This window comes from Rhipicephalus sanguineus, chromosome 2 (genome assembly GCF_013339695.2).
Source record: "Rhipicephalus sanguineus isolate Rsan-2018 chromosome 2, BIME_Rsan_1.4, whole genome shotgun sequence".
In the NCBI taxonomy this organism is placed as follows: Eukaryota; Metazoa; Arthropoda; class Arachnida; order Ixodida; family Ixodidae; genus Rhipicephalus; species Rhipicephalus sanguineus.
Window position 1 is genome coordinate 41,637,908 of NC_051177.1, and position 18,811 is coordinate 41,656,718.

Consider the following 18,811-nt stretch of genomic DNA (forward strand, 5'->3'; position numbering starts at 1 on the left):
TTTTCTTATCTTTAATGTGTTGTCTCTTTCGCGCTTTTTACCGAAGTATGAAAAACCAACCTGTTAAAATGTCTGTTAAAATGGTTTAATTGCGCCTACGTCTACGCATGCAAACTGTGAGCTCGTCTTGTTCAGCGCATGGCAGCCAAGCGGACTCAGCGTGGTCTTGTCTTTTATTTGCCACTTCTCCTCTCTCTCTCTCTCTCTCTCTCTCTCTATATATATATATATATATATATATATATATATATATATATATATATATATATGTGTGTGTGTGTGTGTGTGTGTGTGTGTGTGTGTGTGTGTGTGTGTGTGTGTAAAATTTGTACGAAGTTTGTCAATGATATTCAACGCTATCAAAATGATGTTATATTTGTGAATGACCAATACAGGAGTAATTGCGTGGACTGGATTGCCTAGGACTGTCCATATTACGCAGCTGGGCGTTGGTGTGCGTACCGTCTAGCGGAGTAAGACCTTGACTTGGGCGAGTTGGTTCATAGTTCTTCAAAAGCGCAGCGCGAAGAAAACAGGGCCATGAGAAGAAACATATACAAACACATCACAAGCGTGGAGCCGGATCCATTCCGTAATGACAAACCGACGAAAGCCCAATACTCCCAGCTGCAAACAATAAACATCGACATAAATTACTTTGCCACACACTCTGTGCCTAAACGAAAAGCTTGAGTTCCTCGTGGCAACTCGACATGTGCCATCTACCCTATTCGTTTTCCTTACAGAAAAGTACTTAGTTGCTTCGCTGCGTCCTGAATGTAAGCTGAATGATATCTCGAGATACGTCTTGCGTTATCTACCGCACTTTGATGCGGGTTCTATACACAAGAAAATAGATGCTACAGACGTTATGTCAGAAGATGAAGCTACAACCTTTCCTTACTCTTGGCGAAGGGGCACCCGATGGAGCGGTAAAACGAAAGCTGCTTTGGCCGCTACTCCCGGGGAACGTATTAACCCTCCTCCGCACGCGGATGAAGAAACTTTTTTTTTTTTTTTGTGGTCGTTTCCGAAGCAGCGGATCACTCGGCCAAACCCTCGTAGGGCGTACGGTCCCGAATAGGAGTCCCGCTGGCTTCTTGCGCCACGGCTGTGCGCTCTCATCTTTTCTCCGACGAACGAGCAAGATGCCTGCAACGGTGATTCGAGTTATTACTGGCGCGTCTTCTCGATACAGGCCTGCACGTCGCGAGTTTTTAGAAGCGGGGGGGCGTTGCGGGGCGAGGAGAGACAGAAAGCAGAGGAGACGCGGGGTGGGGAAGAGACTCATTGTTCGAGTGGGCCAAGTCTCGACGCAAGATCCTTCTTGGGCCGGCGGCGCCATTTGTCTCGCGAGGGGGCGTTACCGTCGCGAAATGGGTTCTTCTCGCGATGCTTGGCGGGGACCCCCCCTTGTTGTCCACCGATAACGAGCCTCATTTCCGCTCTTTGTCGCCCCCAGATATCGGCAGAAGAGAGCGGCCATCACGTCCGTACCAGCTGGGGCCGCCCCACGGTCGCTTGCTGCTGCTGCCGCCGGCATTGCTACGCGGACGGCGTTCTTACGAGAACTGCTCCAGCGCTTGAGGGTCACTGCCGGCGGCGCCCCGTTCGCGCGGTAGAATGAAGACTGCGTACTAATCTGCGGTGCGACAACTCTTTTGCTTTTGAGAAGACTTAAGCGACGAATCTGCAAAGGCGTCTAAACGGGTATTTCGTCGGCCTCTATGTCGTGTGGTCCGGGACGCTCGTTTACGACATAGAAGGCTGCGCGAAAATAAAAGAAAAAAAGGGGAAAAAAAGAGAGGAGTGGTGGCGATTTAATCCAATTTAAACGCGAGATAACTGCTTTAGTATCGCCTATTTACTTTTAATTAACCTACAATTACCTTGATAGCCAACACCAGTCTATATTAGACAACAGTCAGCAAGAATTACCCGAGGATGTTAGTACTATGCGCTTAAATATGATAGTCCATCCAGAAAAGAAGAGGGAACAAATGATATTGGAGTTTGAAAGTTTGAGAGGTAGAGTGAAAGAGAGAGAGAGAAGAGAAATAAGGAGAGGGGAGCACACGCACGCAAAACGAGGATCGTGACGTTGGCTATTCTAAATGAGGCTTTAATCTGACGTGGTTCTTCACTGGGCGCATGTGGGTGAATTAATAAGAATAGCATGTTAACCTTTCGTAGCCTTGCCGATAACTCGGCCACTGTAACATGATGCGTCAGCCTTTTTACAGCGATCACCGCCAGGGCTACATAACTTAGTTGTATTGACACCTGTCTCCCGTACAGTCATCGTCTTTATCGTCATGCTATTTTTCTTGGCAGAGAAAGACGCCGGGATTGAGTTTATCATAAAATGAGCGCACGTTATATACGCGAAAATGATAAGACGACTTAGAAGTTCACATTTCCAGGCCCATACAGGTCTCGTATTCGAGATGGGCAGCAAAGGCAACGGTTCTTATAGTTGAGTATGAGTGAGATGGCGTAGTGCATGTGTGTAGGTTTCGTGCCTGTTACCACGTGCCCTGTTTACTGCCTCCTAATTTAATTACCCAATTATTGCTGATGATTAACATAACGCCCTGTTAGTTCCGTGGCACTAGCCATGGAGTGCCAGCCGTTCTGATATCTGTGGAACCGAAACCGTTTGTTTGCGGCAGTGTTAGATAACGACGAACGGTATGCGTCTGCAAAGAACAGGGTTTTTCGAAACCACGGCAACCGCTTTAGTGCTTTCTGCGTAGGTGAAGCTAATCACTGCAGTGGGCGTTGTGGTCTCGTACACAGAGATAATACATGGAATAAGGCACGATGATATCTATTAATTGAAGGACTGCTAAGGAGCGCTATTACACTGATCCTACATGAAACTCCCAAGCTAGTACCGTGCCTTTGCAAAGAGGTACCACGTGATCTAGTTATTGTTATTTAAGGCTGAGTTGGCCCGCTTGCTAATCTTTTAATGTCTGTCTCAACTGCGATTTGTGACGGTAATTTCGGGAAATAGGCAAGTGGTGACTCGTTATATATGTGGATAACCTTCAAAACGTTTATCGGTCACTATCGGTGAATGAGATTTTTTATTTTTACAATATGATTCTGTACCAATATTTAAAGGGAAACAAAAGATGTTATTAAGAGGCTATTATGTGAGGTTGTAATTGAGAGATAACAAAAACGCACAAAAGGGAAACAAAAATTGTTATTAAGAGGCTATCATGTGAGGTAGTAATTGAGAGTCAACAAAAACGCACACAACGAGTAGCCTTATGGTTGGCAATAGAGAGTTTTAGCAAGTTACGGAAATACGGTACGCAAATACGGTAAGGCAGTGCGGTAGCGTTCCTCCTTTCCCGCTGGTTGCACTTTTGCCGCTCCCCGTTCCAGTGATAATGCGTACCCCATACGGCAGGTGTCTCGTTAACAATGCGTGGGCTGACAGGCAACAATAAGCCGTGACAACCCCACAGTAAATTTTGAAAAAGCTTTTGTGGTGTTGGGGTGCCTTCACCGGCAGAAGGTCGACGACCTGGAAAGGAGGAGCGGTACCGTCATACGGTAGCGTATTTGCGTACCGTATTTCCGTAACTAGCTAAAAGTCTCTAATATAATTATCGACGGATTCTGAGCCTGGGTCTCACACGCGTTCATTTTGACGATGCCATTGGCTGCCCAACCAGGCGATGCTAGCAATCTTTACGTGAAGCCACGAACGAGGAAAAACATTGATTAGTCAACTGTATCATTGATAGAAAGGCTGCTCAGACATAAAAAAAGGTGGTGTCGCCTTTGCTTTTGTTTCTTTATCGCAGGATTTTCTTTTAATGGGCAAAAAAATATGCTCCAAGGAAGATTGCATGCATCAGACATTCTGCATCTTATTTTAAGAACAAGTTTAAATTGCTTCGCGTCAAAATCGCAGCGGTAAAAAAAAATGCAACGTTACCGAATTCATCGCCGTTCGTTAAATAATGCGACGAAAGACCAAAAATAGCATACTGCTCTAAGCGTAACCACTTACGCAATATAATTTGTTGCGTATGTCGTGTAAGATCCTGTGTATTTTTCTTGAAGCTCGTTGTTTCATTCGTCAGGGCATGCAGCTGAGTCATATTCAGTCGTGTCATAGAGTCACTAAAAGGAATACATCCTGAAACATTATGTGTTGGCCACTTAGTTCATCCACCGCGCCCTACTGCCAGTTATTTATTAACTTCGTTCCTTTCTTTTAAACGATCAAGCGCATTAGAAGGTTCTTAGGTATTTTTTTTTAACCTCAAATAAAGCTCTCTGCCCTACATTATTTAAAAAAAAGAAACGTGACAAAACAAGAAAAAAAAACGATAAAGAAAAGGCCCTCTGCCAGAGGGTATTCACCCCAAAACCAGAATCTTTCGGAATATGACAGCTCATTGTGAGCTGGCGCTTTCTATTGTTTTAAGACTCGAAAGGTTACGAACGTGTCCCGGGTGTTAGAGGGAAGGAGGAGCTTTTTCCGAATGTGGTACAATTTTGTTCGTTCAAATGTCCATCATCTCTGTTTCCTTTCTTTCTTTTTTTTTTACTTTCGCGAGCCCTGTTCAAATGACAGAAAGTGACAGCGTGGGTAGATGGGTGGATAGGGGAGAAGGGGTGTCGAAAGGCCAGATAATAAGGTGTCTACTTCGACTTGCCGCGAAATCGGTGACATATGGGGGCCAACAGGGCATTACTTCGTGGTAAAACAAGACTACATATACAGGTACGAGAATGCTTACAGATGAAACGGAAAGAGGCGCACGTTAAGATATGCCCTCACATATGAAAGTAAGTACCCTGTGATTTGAAACTGCGATCGGCTTGAGGTTCGGGTCGAAGAGTAGCTGCCGCGGTTCTATGTTGACTGGAGACTGCCGACGTCCTGTGCTGCAAAGGCTCCAGGCAGGGTTCAGCCGGCCCCAGAAGTCCGGACCTGTGGAGACAAATTACGGAGGCGCGGTTTGCACAGCAATCAAACGTTGATTGGCATAGGTTGCCGAGATTACGAAAAAAACATCACTCCAAACGAGCATTTAGTGAGCTTCACCTCATAACTGGTAATTGTGCAGAAAAGCCAGCTTTTGGTTGACGCTTCCGCGTAAATACTTTTATTCATGTAGCATTACAACGGAATGTGCTGTGAAATATGGTTTAAAGAAGAATCATTCATTAAGGAGGTACTGAAGTCCTAGCGTGAAGACCCCTTTCACGGGCAGATACTAACAATGCACTTCCGACGTATAACGAGCGATGAACGTCCTTCATTAGATGAGTAAGTAATTGTCAGTCAGCTGCCTCTAATAGTTAATTGTTCCAATGGGTTTGCGCTGACAGTGAAAGTCATAATAAATTACCGGCTTCAGCATAGTTTGCGTCGCATATTGCTTGTTTCCTCTGTGTAAAGAAAAAGCCTGGAAAAATAACAAGCGGCGCATTCAGGCAGAACGTGCGTAAATTTTTCATAGGAAGCGCCGAACACGAAACCAGGTGTAATGCAACGGTTTGAAGGGATACTCAATGCCATTAAGAGGAGCGACGCTTAATCGCGGTTGATTACTGTTACCTTCTCGGACACTGACTAGTCGCTTTGGTTGAACAAACATAGAGTGTGTACAACGGAGTTGATAACCGTCATAAGGCGAAGAGGCTGCGACATTGTTACGAGGGCGCTGATTATCAAAACACATCGCGTGACGGGCTTCGTCGATGTATACGTTTACTTATAATAGCAATGGCTCTATCGAATCCTCGCGGTTGCGTGCGCGCTCGGGAAACACGTTGTTTGTTCGCGGCCACGTCATCCTTTCTGTCGACCTTGTTTTTGCATCCCCCTGTGCAACGTATGCGCCGAATTCTGCGAAGACAAAAAAAAAAGATGAAAAAAAAAGACAGGCGGAGGGACAGAAAGAGAGAAGGAGAGAGAGAGAGAGAGAGAGAGAGAGAGAGAGAGAGAGAGGTAGAACACAGAACAAGATCGAGCGCGGAAGTTTATCTCCGATAACGGCTGCACTGGAAGACAGCGACGCCAAGAAGCAAAGCGAAAGCATTGGAGAGCGAGGCATGCGCGCGGGCTGCGTGTTCGGACGGGCGAACCGCAGAAGAGGCGAAAAGGAGGCGAGGCGCGCTAGTGAGAGCCACGAGTGAGTTCACGTGGGGGAAGGGAAGGGAGAGGGTCTCCTTCTTCCGACAACGGGACAGCGTAGAGTGTGCGCATTACAGGCTGCTGCAGCCTAGCTACAGGAAGGTGGCTCGCTCCTCAGATGTGTGTGTGTGTGCGTGCGCGCGTGAAGCTCAGACACCGGCCCATCGCCGCAATCGATCGCGTGGTCTCTCTCTGCTGCTGGCAAAACACGGGACGATGTTCATAAAGCAGAAGCGGCAGCTATGAGGAGCTCCGCCGTTGCGTATATAACTGGTCGTCGTCGCGGCCGCTGTTTACCTTGTCCCCGAGAACTGCACAAGTGTCCGTCCCTGCCGAGCACATTGATCGAAGCCAGAAGAGAGCTTCGCTGAAAAAGTAGTGTGCGGGTTGGAGTAATGCGAGTGGGAAGTGGGAGGCGCAGTTGAAGCGGGCGAGGTGGACTTCTAAGGCACGCAGAATGCAGTCGACAAGGATCGAGTGCGAGCGCGCAAACGCAGTCATTGGCTGCCACGTGGTGGTGGTGACCCGACCAGCCTATACCTGCGCTTCGGGAAAACCGCGTCGATTTTTCTCGGTTCCATGGGGCCGGCGGCAGCACTCCCTTAATTCTGACGTACTACAATGCCTGCGCACCGCGCTAATTGTTTTTTCGCCGTGCGTCTACAGCACGCGCAGCTCCCACGGTGATGGTTCTACACGCAATAACCTTGGTATACATAAAACGTCTTGTAGCGGCCGTCTTGTAGACGTCTATAAAGCGTACTGTAGCGGCCGTCTTGTATACGTTTATAAGAGGTAATTTAGCAAACCTTCTTACAGACGACTTGCCGATGTCCGTAAAAAAAAGACCCATTGAAATGAATCTCCAGCGGCAAAGCCGGATAGAAGGCATGCAAAAAGAACAGAAGAAGGTGTACACGTGGTCTGAGGAACCGCGATAGGAATTTATCCCAGTGTTTACTCGGCCGGGCTTGTCCACTTTTGCTCGACAAACATAAGTTGAACAGAACATTTATTCCGACAACGTGTCATCGATTATTCGTGCTGTGAGCTCACTTACATGCCCCGAATCTGTCTTCAGAGGGTCGACTTGGCTTTGCGGTTTTTGGGACTGAGACGGAAATGTTAGGCTTGAGATCTCTGCCGTGCGTGACATAACGTATGAACCTAGATCTCGGGAAAGAATGGCAGCTATAAAACGTAGTATTGTATCCTTGTAGGAGACAAATTGGGTGAGACTTCGATTAACTCTGACCACTGGGAGTTATTCAAAGCGGTTATGCAAATACAAGCACACTACGTCCCAAACATATAAATCTGACATTCAACGAACGTAACTTATCCATTGCGGCTTGTTCTTTATAAAGAACGCTTCGCTCAGAGTATAGTCCTATTACTCAAGGTCTATGAAGTAGTTCCTGAACTGAAACGTATGGCATGCAGGAGCGATTCATTAGGGTCAGCACCACTCTGTGGTCTGAGCGAAAATAAATGGTTGATGATAATTCGTTACGATTGCTCTTAAGATAAGAAAAAATGTAATGTAGCCCCGAAAAATCAGAGCTGCAGTCTATGTTTTTCACTGGGCAGTACTGTATATTAAAATAAGAAACTACTACGTTTCTTGCCGTCACTTTATTACCCGCGTAATTTCTGTAAAACGCTCCAGTGTCTGCGTACACCGCAATCTTTAGTTTCGTGACTAACTGAATTGTGTCACACAATCGTAATTTCTCCAGCATCTCTTTCCTAAAAAAAAGAAGAAAGCCAGTCACTCTTCTTATTGTCAAAGTTTTCTTTCGATACTACGTTTAACTTCGTTGCGATAAGCGCTAACGCTCGCCGTGTGCGTGCAATTTGTAAACAGTTTTTCTCCGCTGGCTTAAGACCAATTTCTATCGTTCATCGCGATCTTTGCGCCAAATTTGTCGCCTCACTGGGCCAACCAAACTTTCGGATGTCGCTCGTAGTCACGCTATAGGGACACAACTTGACGCACGTCAGCCTAGTCGGGCTTTATATAGGCTATGGTGCTTCCCGCGCTTCGGCAAACAATGCGAGGCAAACTTCTCCATAGTTCGCTAAAAACATCTCTCGCAACTGTGAACAACGCACTGTAAATGTCAAACCCTGTCGCGACTGTATAGCGCGTGCCTTAACAGAAAAGCAAGCAAAGTTGGGCGAGTCCGCGCGTGGTTCGTTTATCAAATCTAGGGTGGTCTTCTCACGAGCCTATACCGCTTGTATTTTATCCCGTTTCCGGTCACAGAAAGCCCCCGCTATACGACACTTGCGGGAGTTCGCGCAGAGGGAGGCCGTGAATGCAAACTGCCTCAATCGTCCTCCACATACACACGCAAGCACATCGAAGCTGCGCTTGGACGCACAACTCTATCTGTCTCACGCAAACACGCAACGCTCTCCACTCCCTGCGCTTCCCGAGGTGCACGGAGCGTCGGCGCCGCCTCTTCTATTTCTTTTCGGTCACCACGACGCCGCAAATGAACGCGACCGGGCACGTCACGCCGATTCGCTTTCGAGCGCGACAATTTCGACACAGGCTCCGCGGCGTAGATAAAAGCGCCATGAATCAAGATCCGCGGCGGACGTGTCTTCCCGCGAATCTTCTCTTCATCCTGATACCCCCCCCCCCCCCCCACATTTCCCGCTCCGATCCCCCGTCAACCCCCACCCCCTCCACCCTTGCTTTCTCCGCCTTACCCCCCTTCGCCTCTGCCATCAGATAGCGGCTCGCAGATCCGGCACTGGAAACGAAGGGAGAGAGGGAGATCCGCGTCAGAGAGCGCGCCGCCGCCACGGTCACGGCGGGGCGCTTGCGTAATTAGCCCATTAAGGCTAATTAGTTCCGCTATTATTAATTGAAGCGTCCGATTTATGACGGCTTATCGAGAGCGCGAAAAGATGGGCTGCGCTAGTGTGCGGTTCTTGCAGCCAGCTCTCTCTCTCTCGAGTGAGAGGGAGAGAGAAGCGAGAGATACGCGAATGAAGAGCGCCTGCAGTGAAAGAAATTGGCGGCGCAAAACTCTCCCGCGACTTGGTCGAAATAAGAAAAAAAAACACAGTTGCTCCGCTCGATCACTCCGATGATTTTTCACTGCATGCTCATGTATTTCATAAAATCTTAAAAAAAAAAAAAAAACGCCGCGGAAGGCTAGCCTGCGGGATTGATGACGCTTGCTCACGGATTAAACATAGCTGTTCGCGAGCGGGCAAGCTGTACTCATTCATTCTTTAACGGTTACCTGGCGCGGCCCGTGTTACCGAAGATATTCGCGCTTAAATCGCAGTGCACACAGTGCATGACGTTTCCACGCGCTCGGATAGATCGTTAGTTGGGTGCACGACCCCTCGAAAAACATCTTTTTCCTTTTTTTATGCATCTTTTCTAGCTATCTGCTGGTTCAGTCTCTCGCAGTATTCTATAAAGACGCAAGGTATTTGAGGGTAAAGATATATACGTGACCAGCATCGTAAAAGATAAAGGAAACACACGTTGCCATAGCCGTGCGCCTAAGCATGGGCTGCCGTCCATGCTTATAAGTTTGGAGGGGGGCGACGCTAATTAAGTGTACAGTCGTTAGCTCTGTATCATATGAGCGCCTTCGATGGTTCCTTTGCCTTTTTTTTTTTCAGAAGGGCCACCGTCCAGTATATTAGCTATGCTTACATTATTTGTGATTGCTGAGATTGAGAAGGAAACAAACCTTTTGAGAATATATTGATGAGCACATGTGGTAGCGCTATAGAGCCAGTACTCATGTTGGCGTGTTCGATCTCGTCCGCTGCGGTCGTATTTCGATGGAGGCGATATGGTAGAGGCCCGTGTACTGTGCGATTTCAGGGCCCGTTAGGACGCAAGATGGTCTAAAGTTCTGGAGCCCTCGGCTACGGCGTGCCTCACAATCACATCGTGGTTTTGGCACGCGAAACCTTACAAATTATTACTATGTTCTAGTCCTCAGATCAACATTTATAATGTTCTTGTTGGTATTTTTTTTTGGCGAAGGCCATGCGACGATCTGATCACGAGGTCGAGCGTTTACGCGCACGTAACAATGTCGCAATGTCGCAAAACGTGTCAGTTGGCAGTGCCATCAACGCAACGGCAGCCACGCTTCTACTACTTCTACATAGGGCATCGCGGCTGCAAAGAATGCCGGGAGCACCGGTGGTCATGACGACAAAATAGTGTTTCTCTCATGTTGCCGGGGCCGTGGCTAGCAGAGTTCTTTTTCAAAAGACTCGGTCAAGCGCGAGATATAAAGTAAGAAAGGAGCTGGCATAGAAATCACAGTTCGACCAACAAGCGACGTACATAACGAGCCGCCTGCTTGTCATGCGCACTGGTGCACAAAGAACCTGCGCGCGTCTTTGATCCGACCACACGCTATTCCTCAGCGGAAGGAGAGAGCCCGCGCTGTTTGCTCGCCGATTCGAACAAGCCTTTGCTCTGTTCGGTAAACACGACGCTGACTGTATGCTGGACACAGACGAAGAGCCCAGCGCGCATGCCGCTAATACTTTTCCTCGAGAAACGGCAAAACACCGAGAGTTCGACCCGCAAAAGCGCGAGTTATGCTTTTCGAAACGTCTGGCCGCTTTGCTTCTGTATCATAGGTATCGTCGTTGTTTGTGTTGTGCCGTTCAATGAACAAAGTAAGATACTGGAAGCATTGCCTCATAAAATGTCATGCAGTGCCTGCAGTTTGAACATCATTTATTGCGCTCTCGATGTTCGCAAACCGGTATTCCTTGCCGTCTCTTTTTTTAAAAAGACGACCCTTATTATGCCATTTCTTTCCGCATTAGGGTCGCTTGAGTGCAAAAATGTAAAAGTTGCAGAGTACAGTCGGCGTCAAATGAAACCCGAACAGCGGCAAGCCTTCGCACTGGTATAGTGCGCACCGTCCGGTTATCACCATGGACAGGCGTGCGCATCCGGTTCGGCAGCACTGCTCATATATGCGCACCTGTCCATGGTGATAACCGGACGGCGCGTACTATACCACTGCGAATGCTTGCTGGTGTTCGGGTTTCATTTGACGCTGATAGTACGTATAGATAAAATATTCTTGAACACGGGGTGTTGCTGGAGCCAACGGTTCGACAAGCGGTCCTGTCTTCTCCAAGACTGCAACTGATTTCACCTCTTCAAGCTTTATCTAATTTAGAAGCGGAGCTTTCAGCTGGGAGTAAGGCCGGTTGGTTGGTTGGTTGAAAAACTTTATTTGGGTCCTGCAAGGCGCGCGTCATTGCGCAGCGGGCGACTCCACGGTGTCGTATAGAAAACTCGGTGGGTATGCGCCACAGAAAGCAGGTATGTGCCAAGCATCTCCTTGCATAGCACAGCCTTGCATAGTATAGTATATGGCGAGGGGGTGAGAAAGGGAAGCGAGGGTGAGAAGGAGTGATGTGAAGGTGGGGAAGGAAAGGAGGAGGGAAAGGATAAAGCATGGCATAACCCTGCGTAGTATAGTTTAGCAAGGGGATGGGACAGAGAAGTCAGGGTAGGGGACTGACGTTAGGGTGAGGAGGAGAAAAAGGAGGAGGTGAGAGCGTAAACCGTAGCATAACCATGCGCAGTATAGCATAGAAGGGGGTGGGAAAGGGAAGTGAGTGAGGAGTGAGCGGCTGCGATGTGGAGGTTAGGAGGTGGGAAAGAAAGAAAGAAAGGAAGAAAGAAAGAAAGAAAGAAAGAAAGAAAGAAAGAAAGAAAGAAAGAAAGAAAGAAAGAAAGAAAGAAAGAAAGAAAGAAAGAAAGAAAGAAAGAAAGAAAGAAAGAAAGAAAGAAAGAAAGAAAGAACCCAATGTGCGTTCTCCAGGTGGTGGTGCTTGTTTACCAGTTCCGCTGTTTACTCATATTTCACAGGCGTGGAACCGGCTTTAATTTCCTTTTTTTTTCATCTCTTCAAGCTTCCACCTTTCCCTGAACTTCTGCCCTATTTGGACTTCTTAACCTTTTACGGACGAGTTTCGCCTACAGGAAAGCCTATAGTGAGCATAGTCTGGCTCAGCTCCTACTCGCTACGCGTTTACGTGTAGAATAAACCATTCTGTATTATCAGCTCGGCCTCGCGCTTACGGTCCTACGTCATACCTATGTTATACCTCATCACCATCGTCTTCATGACCATTCTCAGCCTGTTTCTCTCGTCTGCAGGACGAAGGATTCTCCCAATGACCACCATTTTACGCTATCCTGTGCGGGCTGATTCCGTTTTATCCCCGCGAACTTCCTAATTTCGTCACCCCATCTAACTCTTTGCCTCCCTCCACTGCATTTCTCATCCCTTGGTAACCATTCCGTTGCTCTTACTGTCCACCGGTTGTCTGTTCTACGCATTACGTGGCCAGCTCAGGTAAATTTCTTTCTCTTGACGTAAACGATAGGATATCCGCTAGCACTGTTCGCTCCCTGACCCGTTCTGCCGTCCTCCGATCTCTTAATGCTACTCCTATCATTTTTCGTTCCACTGCACGCTGCGCGGTCTTGAACATTTTCTATTTTCTCTAGTTGCTATGTCTTACGAAATGAGGCATGACATAGGTAAAACAGTGGTTTACTAATGTACAAAATCTCTTCATTGGCGGATGACTAGAGCAGCTCTGGAGGAATATCGTGCGGCAGCCCATAACAATATTCCTTAAAAAATTATCATTTACGCCTTGATTACAGTCTGCCATTCAGTCTTGCTAGACAACGCAAGCAAAGGTATCAAGAGAGCTTCGCAATGCGCGGCAATTAAGATATAATAGTGCAAAACGTCACATTACGCACGTGTTGACCTCCCTTTATAGTTTCTGATTTTGCGTTCTTTCACTTCTGCTGTTGCCTCAATAAGAGGTGTTCGATATTTTTATAGATGTGCTGTCTTTAATTAGTTGCGTTCTTCTTGTCCTGTACCTAATTCATTATCTTAATCCGCTTTATTTCTACTTCTCTACCGTAAATATCAGACTCAGTGTTATCTATCTTGACGTGTGCGCTCAGCCATGTTACGTAAGTGTCTTCAGCTTCATAATTCATTGTGTTCTCGTCAATGTTGTCTTCATATCTGTTTTTCTTACGCGGCCTAGTCTTGCAATGTTCTAGTTTGGACCTCATAAATATATATTTTCAATATTTTATCATTACTGATAAGCGCTGGTCGCCATCGCTACTGTCGCTAGATAATAATAATATCTGGGGTTTAACGTCCCACAACCACGATATGATTATGAGAGACGCCGTAGTGGAAGGCTCCGGAAATTTCGACCACCTGGGGTTTGTTTAACGTGCACCTAAATCTAATTACACGGACCTCGAACATTTTCGCCTCCATCGAAAATGCAGCCGCCGCGGCCGGAATTCGATCCCGCGACCTTCGGGTCAGCAGTCGAGCGACATAACCACTAAACCACCGTGGCGGGGTTACTGTCGTTAAAGGCGCTAGAATTGAATGACTGCATGCCACAAACGACACGTCTTCTTAAACTACCGATTGTTTATTTGTTGCCGTAAGCGTTGTTCTAAATTCACGGTGATGGCTTTCAGAACACGACTTCGAAAGATGGTCGCATCAAGCAAACGCGAAATTCGCAGAATGCGTAATTATCGCATGGCAATTACGAAATGACTTCTGTTCCATACAGTCTGTGCCTTTAAACCCATGTACGTTCACGTTTAATTGGTGGAGGTACAGCCTTTCAACACGAATGACGTCGCCTCGTGTCACCGTGGCGCAATGCACGGGGGGATTCCCCAAAGCCTCGCATAAACACGGCTGCGACTGCGACCACAATACGCCGCTTGTCTGCCTGCCTTATACCAGCCGGTTGATTACGTACGTCGATGGCGGTTAGAGACGACCGGGCGCCTTGTTTCTATAGCGCTTCAGGCATCGCGGGGACAGAATCTTCGTTGATTCCGCGTGGCCGGAGATTAAGGGTGGTAGAAAGACGCGGCAGGAGAAATTAACTAAGGGAGCGCATGCAGCAGCAATCAGTGCACGCGACCAGCAAGCAAGCTCGGCGGGGGTGCGCTCATTAACGCCTCTCCCCGCCGGGAAATCACCATGCCGCGCGCGGGCTGGTTCCCACGAGGAGGGAGGGAAGGGATGGGGGGGGGGGATGCAACAAGAAAGGAGGGTTAGCGCTGTCCGGGAGTCGGGTGCGCGCAACCGGTGCACAGCCAGCGCGCGTCGGAGAGCGATGCGCTGCTTTAGCGCTCGCGCGCGGCGATATTGCGAGTGCGGCGCTCGCGCACAGCAGCAGCGTCGGCAGCCCCCCGATATTGAGGCGGCAGCGGCTGGCGTCGTCCCTTCCAATTTCGAAGGACTCGGGCGCGCAGCCGGTCGAGCGAGAGAGAGGCGTCAGCTGGAGCTTGCAAGAGCGAGCGCCGGCACTGTCCCGGTTCTTGCGAGGCCGTGCGTCGTTGGCGCTCGGCGCTTCGCGCGAGCGCCAACCGTCTTGTCGCGTTGTGCGTGCCTTCGCACAACTTCCCAGCTTCCCTTCTCTCTCCCTACCCCTTTTTTCCTGTACTCGTCTATCTCTCCGTACTGCAGTGCCGGTATCAAATCGGGCCGTGTACATGTCGCTCACGCTGCTGCCCCTGCAGTTTTATGGACGACAGGCCCACGCGTCGTCGGCCGTACACAGCGCTGCCGGTGGTCCCTATTTGCTGCCGACTCATGATATTCCTCCGAGGAGCCGCGCTGACGGCAAGTTTTCGCTCCGGCCAGAACTTTGTCGTACGAGGATCGTGATGTTGTTTTTCTTTTGATTCGCCTGGGATGTTGCCGGGTGAACGGCTAGCACGTGAACGGCTAGCAAGTCATGTTTCGACGCTTATTTCGCTTATTGTGCAAAAAAAAAAAAAAAAAAAAACTCGCGTCTTTTCTTGAGAAAGAAAAACGCGGACAGCCCAGACTAGCGTAAGCACAGTTATTTCCTTTCTGCATTGTAGAAAAACGACACCTTTGGTTCCTTCTTTTATCATTCTCGTTATTATCCTTTGGACGGGGTGAAGGGGACATCAGGCCGACAACCTAAGCGTGAGCTGCAGAGATCCCCCTCCGTAGTTACCCTTGTAGATATCAACACCGTCGTTGTTGTCGTCGTCAATTTTGCTGCAGTTTGTCATTTGTCATCTGCGAAGCGTGAGAAGTTTGACAGCTGGAGTATTGCTTAGGTTACTTTTGCTAGGAGACAACAAATGAAGTATGTAAAAACCATCCTCATTCTCAGAAGAAAAGACGTCACATCACAGAACAGGCGCAGAACAGCCACCAAAATTGAGCAGAAAAAAAAACTGGGAGGGAGGGAGGGAGGGAGGAACAATTGAAATGCAGATTTTTGCTGGCATGCATATGACTGCTAACGTGATACTCGGCATAGGAAGTGGGAATGTGATGAAAGGCAGGTGAGGAAGGTATAAAAAAATTACACCATCTCCCACTCAAGGGAACCCTTAGGGTATGCGAAGCAGCATTTGGGGCGCACACCAAGTTTACGTTACGTTCACTCAGCGTTTCCGTTAGTGTGTGAGGTTGGTATTTAGTGTTTGTGTTATCATTACGTTGTGTTTGTGCGTTGCTTTCCGTTAGCGCCGAGTGAACGAGCAGCGCCGACGTTGACGTTACAACTCATCTGAACGGGAGGGAAGCGAGAATGACGGAAGCCGACCGAGCGCACGCGCTGATATACACATGAAATGGGGGAGGGAGAGGAGAGAGTGGTTTACAGGCTGTATTTGGCTGCGGCGCGGCTGCATCAAGGCCGAGACAGACGGTACGATTTTCCATGCGATGCGACGTCTGACACGGTGGTGGGGAAACCGGAATGGTGACCTTTCACAGCATCGGACAGCCACCATTCCCTCTCCCCCACCGCCGTGTCGGCCGTCGCATCGCATGGGAAATCGTACCGTCTTTCTCGCGCTTCATGTGGGAGGAGAGGGGAGGGGGTGATTCTTAAGAGGAAGAAGGAAATGAAAATTGAGTGTAGAGTGCACGATAACTGTCTCTCAAGTGAGGACACCTCAACCGGTACACTCACGGGGGACTGGGGATTGAAGGGACAGCGAGAGTGAAAAGAGATGGTAAAAGAAGAAAAAGAAAGGTATGAGTGAAAAAAAAGAAAAAAAAAGAAAAAAAAAGGTGAGGGCAGGAGAACGGGTGTCCGAGTCACCGTGGTGAGCGGCTAGAAAATTCGTTCGACTAGGCCGGCATCCTCGAGAAAAGCGAGTAGGGCCGCGCCACGGCTGCAGCGCGGGGGAGGACAGGAGAGAAGGCGACCGAACATCTGCGTAAAGGAGGAGAGTGGGGGAGAGAGAGCAGGCGCATGCGCAGTGGAGCGCGGACGCCACCGCCGACGACGGACACAGCCCCGAGCAAAAGCTGCTTCGCATCTAAAACAACAACTAATAAGTACAAAATAAGTGAGTAAACATGATAACGTCACTTACTCTTGAGACGACAGGCGACAGAGATAATGACCACTACCCGCAGACGCACAATATACAAACACACCATTCACTCTCAGAAGTTAAGGTCGAGCTCAGAGCGACAAAACGAACCCCTGAACGAAGCGCCCACAAGAGCTGCGGGTCTTGCACGCTGTCACACGTGCGACCATCGATGAACACGGTGTTTCACTCGCCTACTTCCCTCTCCCACACGCTTAACGTCAGTGCGGTGTTCAGTGCAGAAATACCAATTCCTGGCACCATCCGGCAGTGGTTCGGTAGTAGTGTTGTGATTCCGCCGTGTATTATAAGAACTATTATATTGCGCCGTGGTTTACAGCGTGAGTAATACTGCATAGAGTTGCAAAGGAAGTAAGCCAGAAATCGTTCGAAGCCAGTAAGAAGAGCGGATTCCCAACTTCCGTGCTAGGCATAATCTCATTTATGCAGCTTTATTCCTCAGCGGCGAGTGTTTGCACGTTCTTTCTGTAGCGATAGCTGCTATGGACTCGCTTTCTTAGTGAAATTGACATCTGCCGATGCGGCCAGTGTACAGCGCTGCAATCCCAAAGTGCTTTGAAAGAATTATGAAGAACAAAAATACGTTAAAGTGCACCTCAAAGATTCCAACTCTGAACCTAAGATTGCCAATCAGAGAGTCTAACTATTTATTAGAAATATTAAAACATATGAACAAAGTACATGTTACGGTGGTCAAAAAAGCCACGCTCCCGTCTGCATGCGACGAAGAAAATACTGCGCGGGATAAATAACGCAGTCAAAAGTCTTCTAAAAGGAGCCAAGCAGATAGACTTCGTGAACAGTGGATACCTGTCCGACGGCAAGTCTCTTTCGTCGTGAGAAGTACTTCAGTTGTAAAATTATTTTAATGAATTGCTGCTGCGAAAGTGCAACTGGTTTAGCATTCTGATCTAACAAGCTAGTCTTCTATAAACTTTGTAAACACACGAGGAACATCATTCCAAGAGGCACACCTAGATAACATGAGATAATGTATTAGGTACGAGGATATCGGTCAATACGTTTCCTCTTAATGTCCTTTGACGAAAATCTCGAAATTAGATGGCATCCTTGTAGCTATTAAAAGAATGTTCTTTACTTTCCGGCGCATCACAGAGACGTGAATAACTGAATCCAGAAACATACACTTTCAATTTAACACGTGTCAGTTTAGAAGCCTATCATATTAAGGAACTTGATAACAAGTGTGTTAGCGCCCCATCTCTTGCCCTCCTTGACTGTGTTTTATCTTCTAGATGCGGCTGTCGGGTCTTAGGTCACGTTTTCCTGCGGTTTTCTTTGGTTGGCTGTTTTGCGTTGTTGGCGCTGCGGGTTGTTAATCTTTGTTATCCATCCCTCTATTTCTTTTTCTTTTTCATGCTTCACTTTGGCATATATAAGGTGTATCATTCTGCCATTAAAACCAGTTGTCAGTCAGCGCTTTTGTGTCCGTGTCGTCTCTCTTGTGGGTGTGTGTTCGCGCTGTTACCCCCTTAATCTACAATATGAACCAACTCGCCCAAGAAGAAGTATTAATGAAGCCTTGAACCAGTACAGCGTTTCACTGGGTATCAGGATCAGTAGAGTGGTTTATAGAGTAGCGTGCCTAAGAAATTTGACCTCTGAGCTACTGCACTGACGCTGCAACGGCAAGCATTGAAAGCCACAGAAACCATTTTAAGCTGAAGCTGGTCATACCTCATGTAATTGTGTCAGGCTTTCCAGCTTCTTATATTTTTCTCTCTTCCTCGGCTGTATTAATTTATTTAGCCAGCAATGCTTGTTAAAGTACATTTCATTCATGTCTTCTGAGGATACACAGTGTGAAAGAGGGGCGTTTTTTTTGGCGAATTTTGCGGAATTACCACCTTAGGTGCCTGTAGCGTGTGCACCATGTCCACTGAGGAGCTTTGCTTGGTCTGAATACGTCATAATGACAAATACTTTGTCTAGAGGACACTCTGTAGGACCTTTTTAGCACTCGTTAAAATGAATGATCGACGAAACACTCTGCAACTTATACACTCCGAGGTGAAAGGATATAAACGAAGCTAGCAGCAGAGAAGCCAACGGCGCAATAGAAAGGAGGAGGAAGTATAGGACCCGAGTCTCTCCTGCAGTACTCTTCTTCATCATTTGGGAGTTGCAACCCG

General features: G+C 47.9%; 1 protein-coding gene across 1 annotated transcript in view; it reads right to left on the reverse strand.

Annotated features, from left to right (window-relative positions):
• The window catches only part of LOC119382816 (carbonic anhydrase-related protein 10), an 84,291-nt gene that overhangs the window by 19,949 nt on the left and 45,531 nt on the right, over positions 1-18,811 (reverse strand). Inside the window, exon 3 of the mRNA XM_037650677.2 lies at positions 4,827-4,963. Coding sequence (XP_037506605.1) covers positions 4,827-4,963 — 137 coding nt within the window. The remainder of the gene's footprint in view (positions 1-4,826; positions 4,964-18,811) is intronic.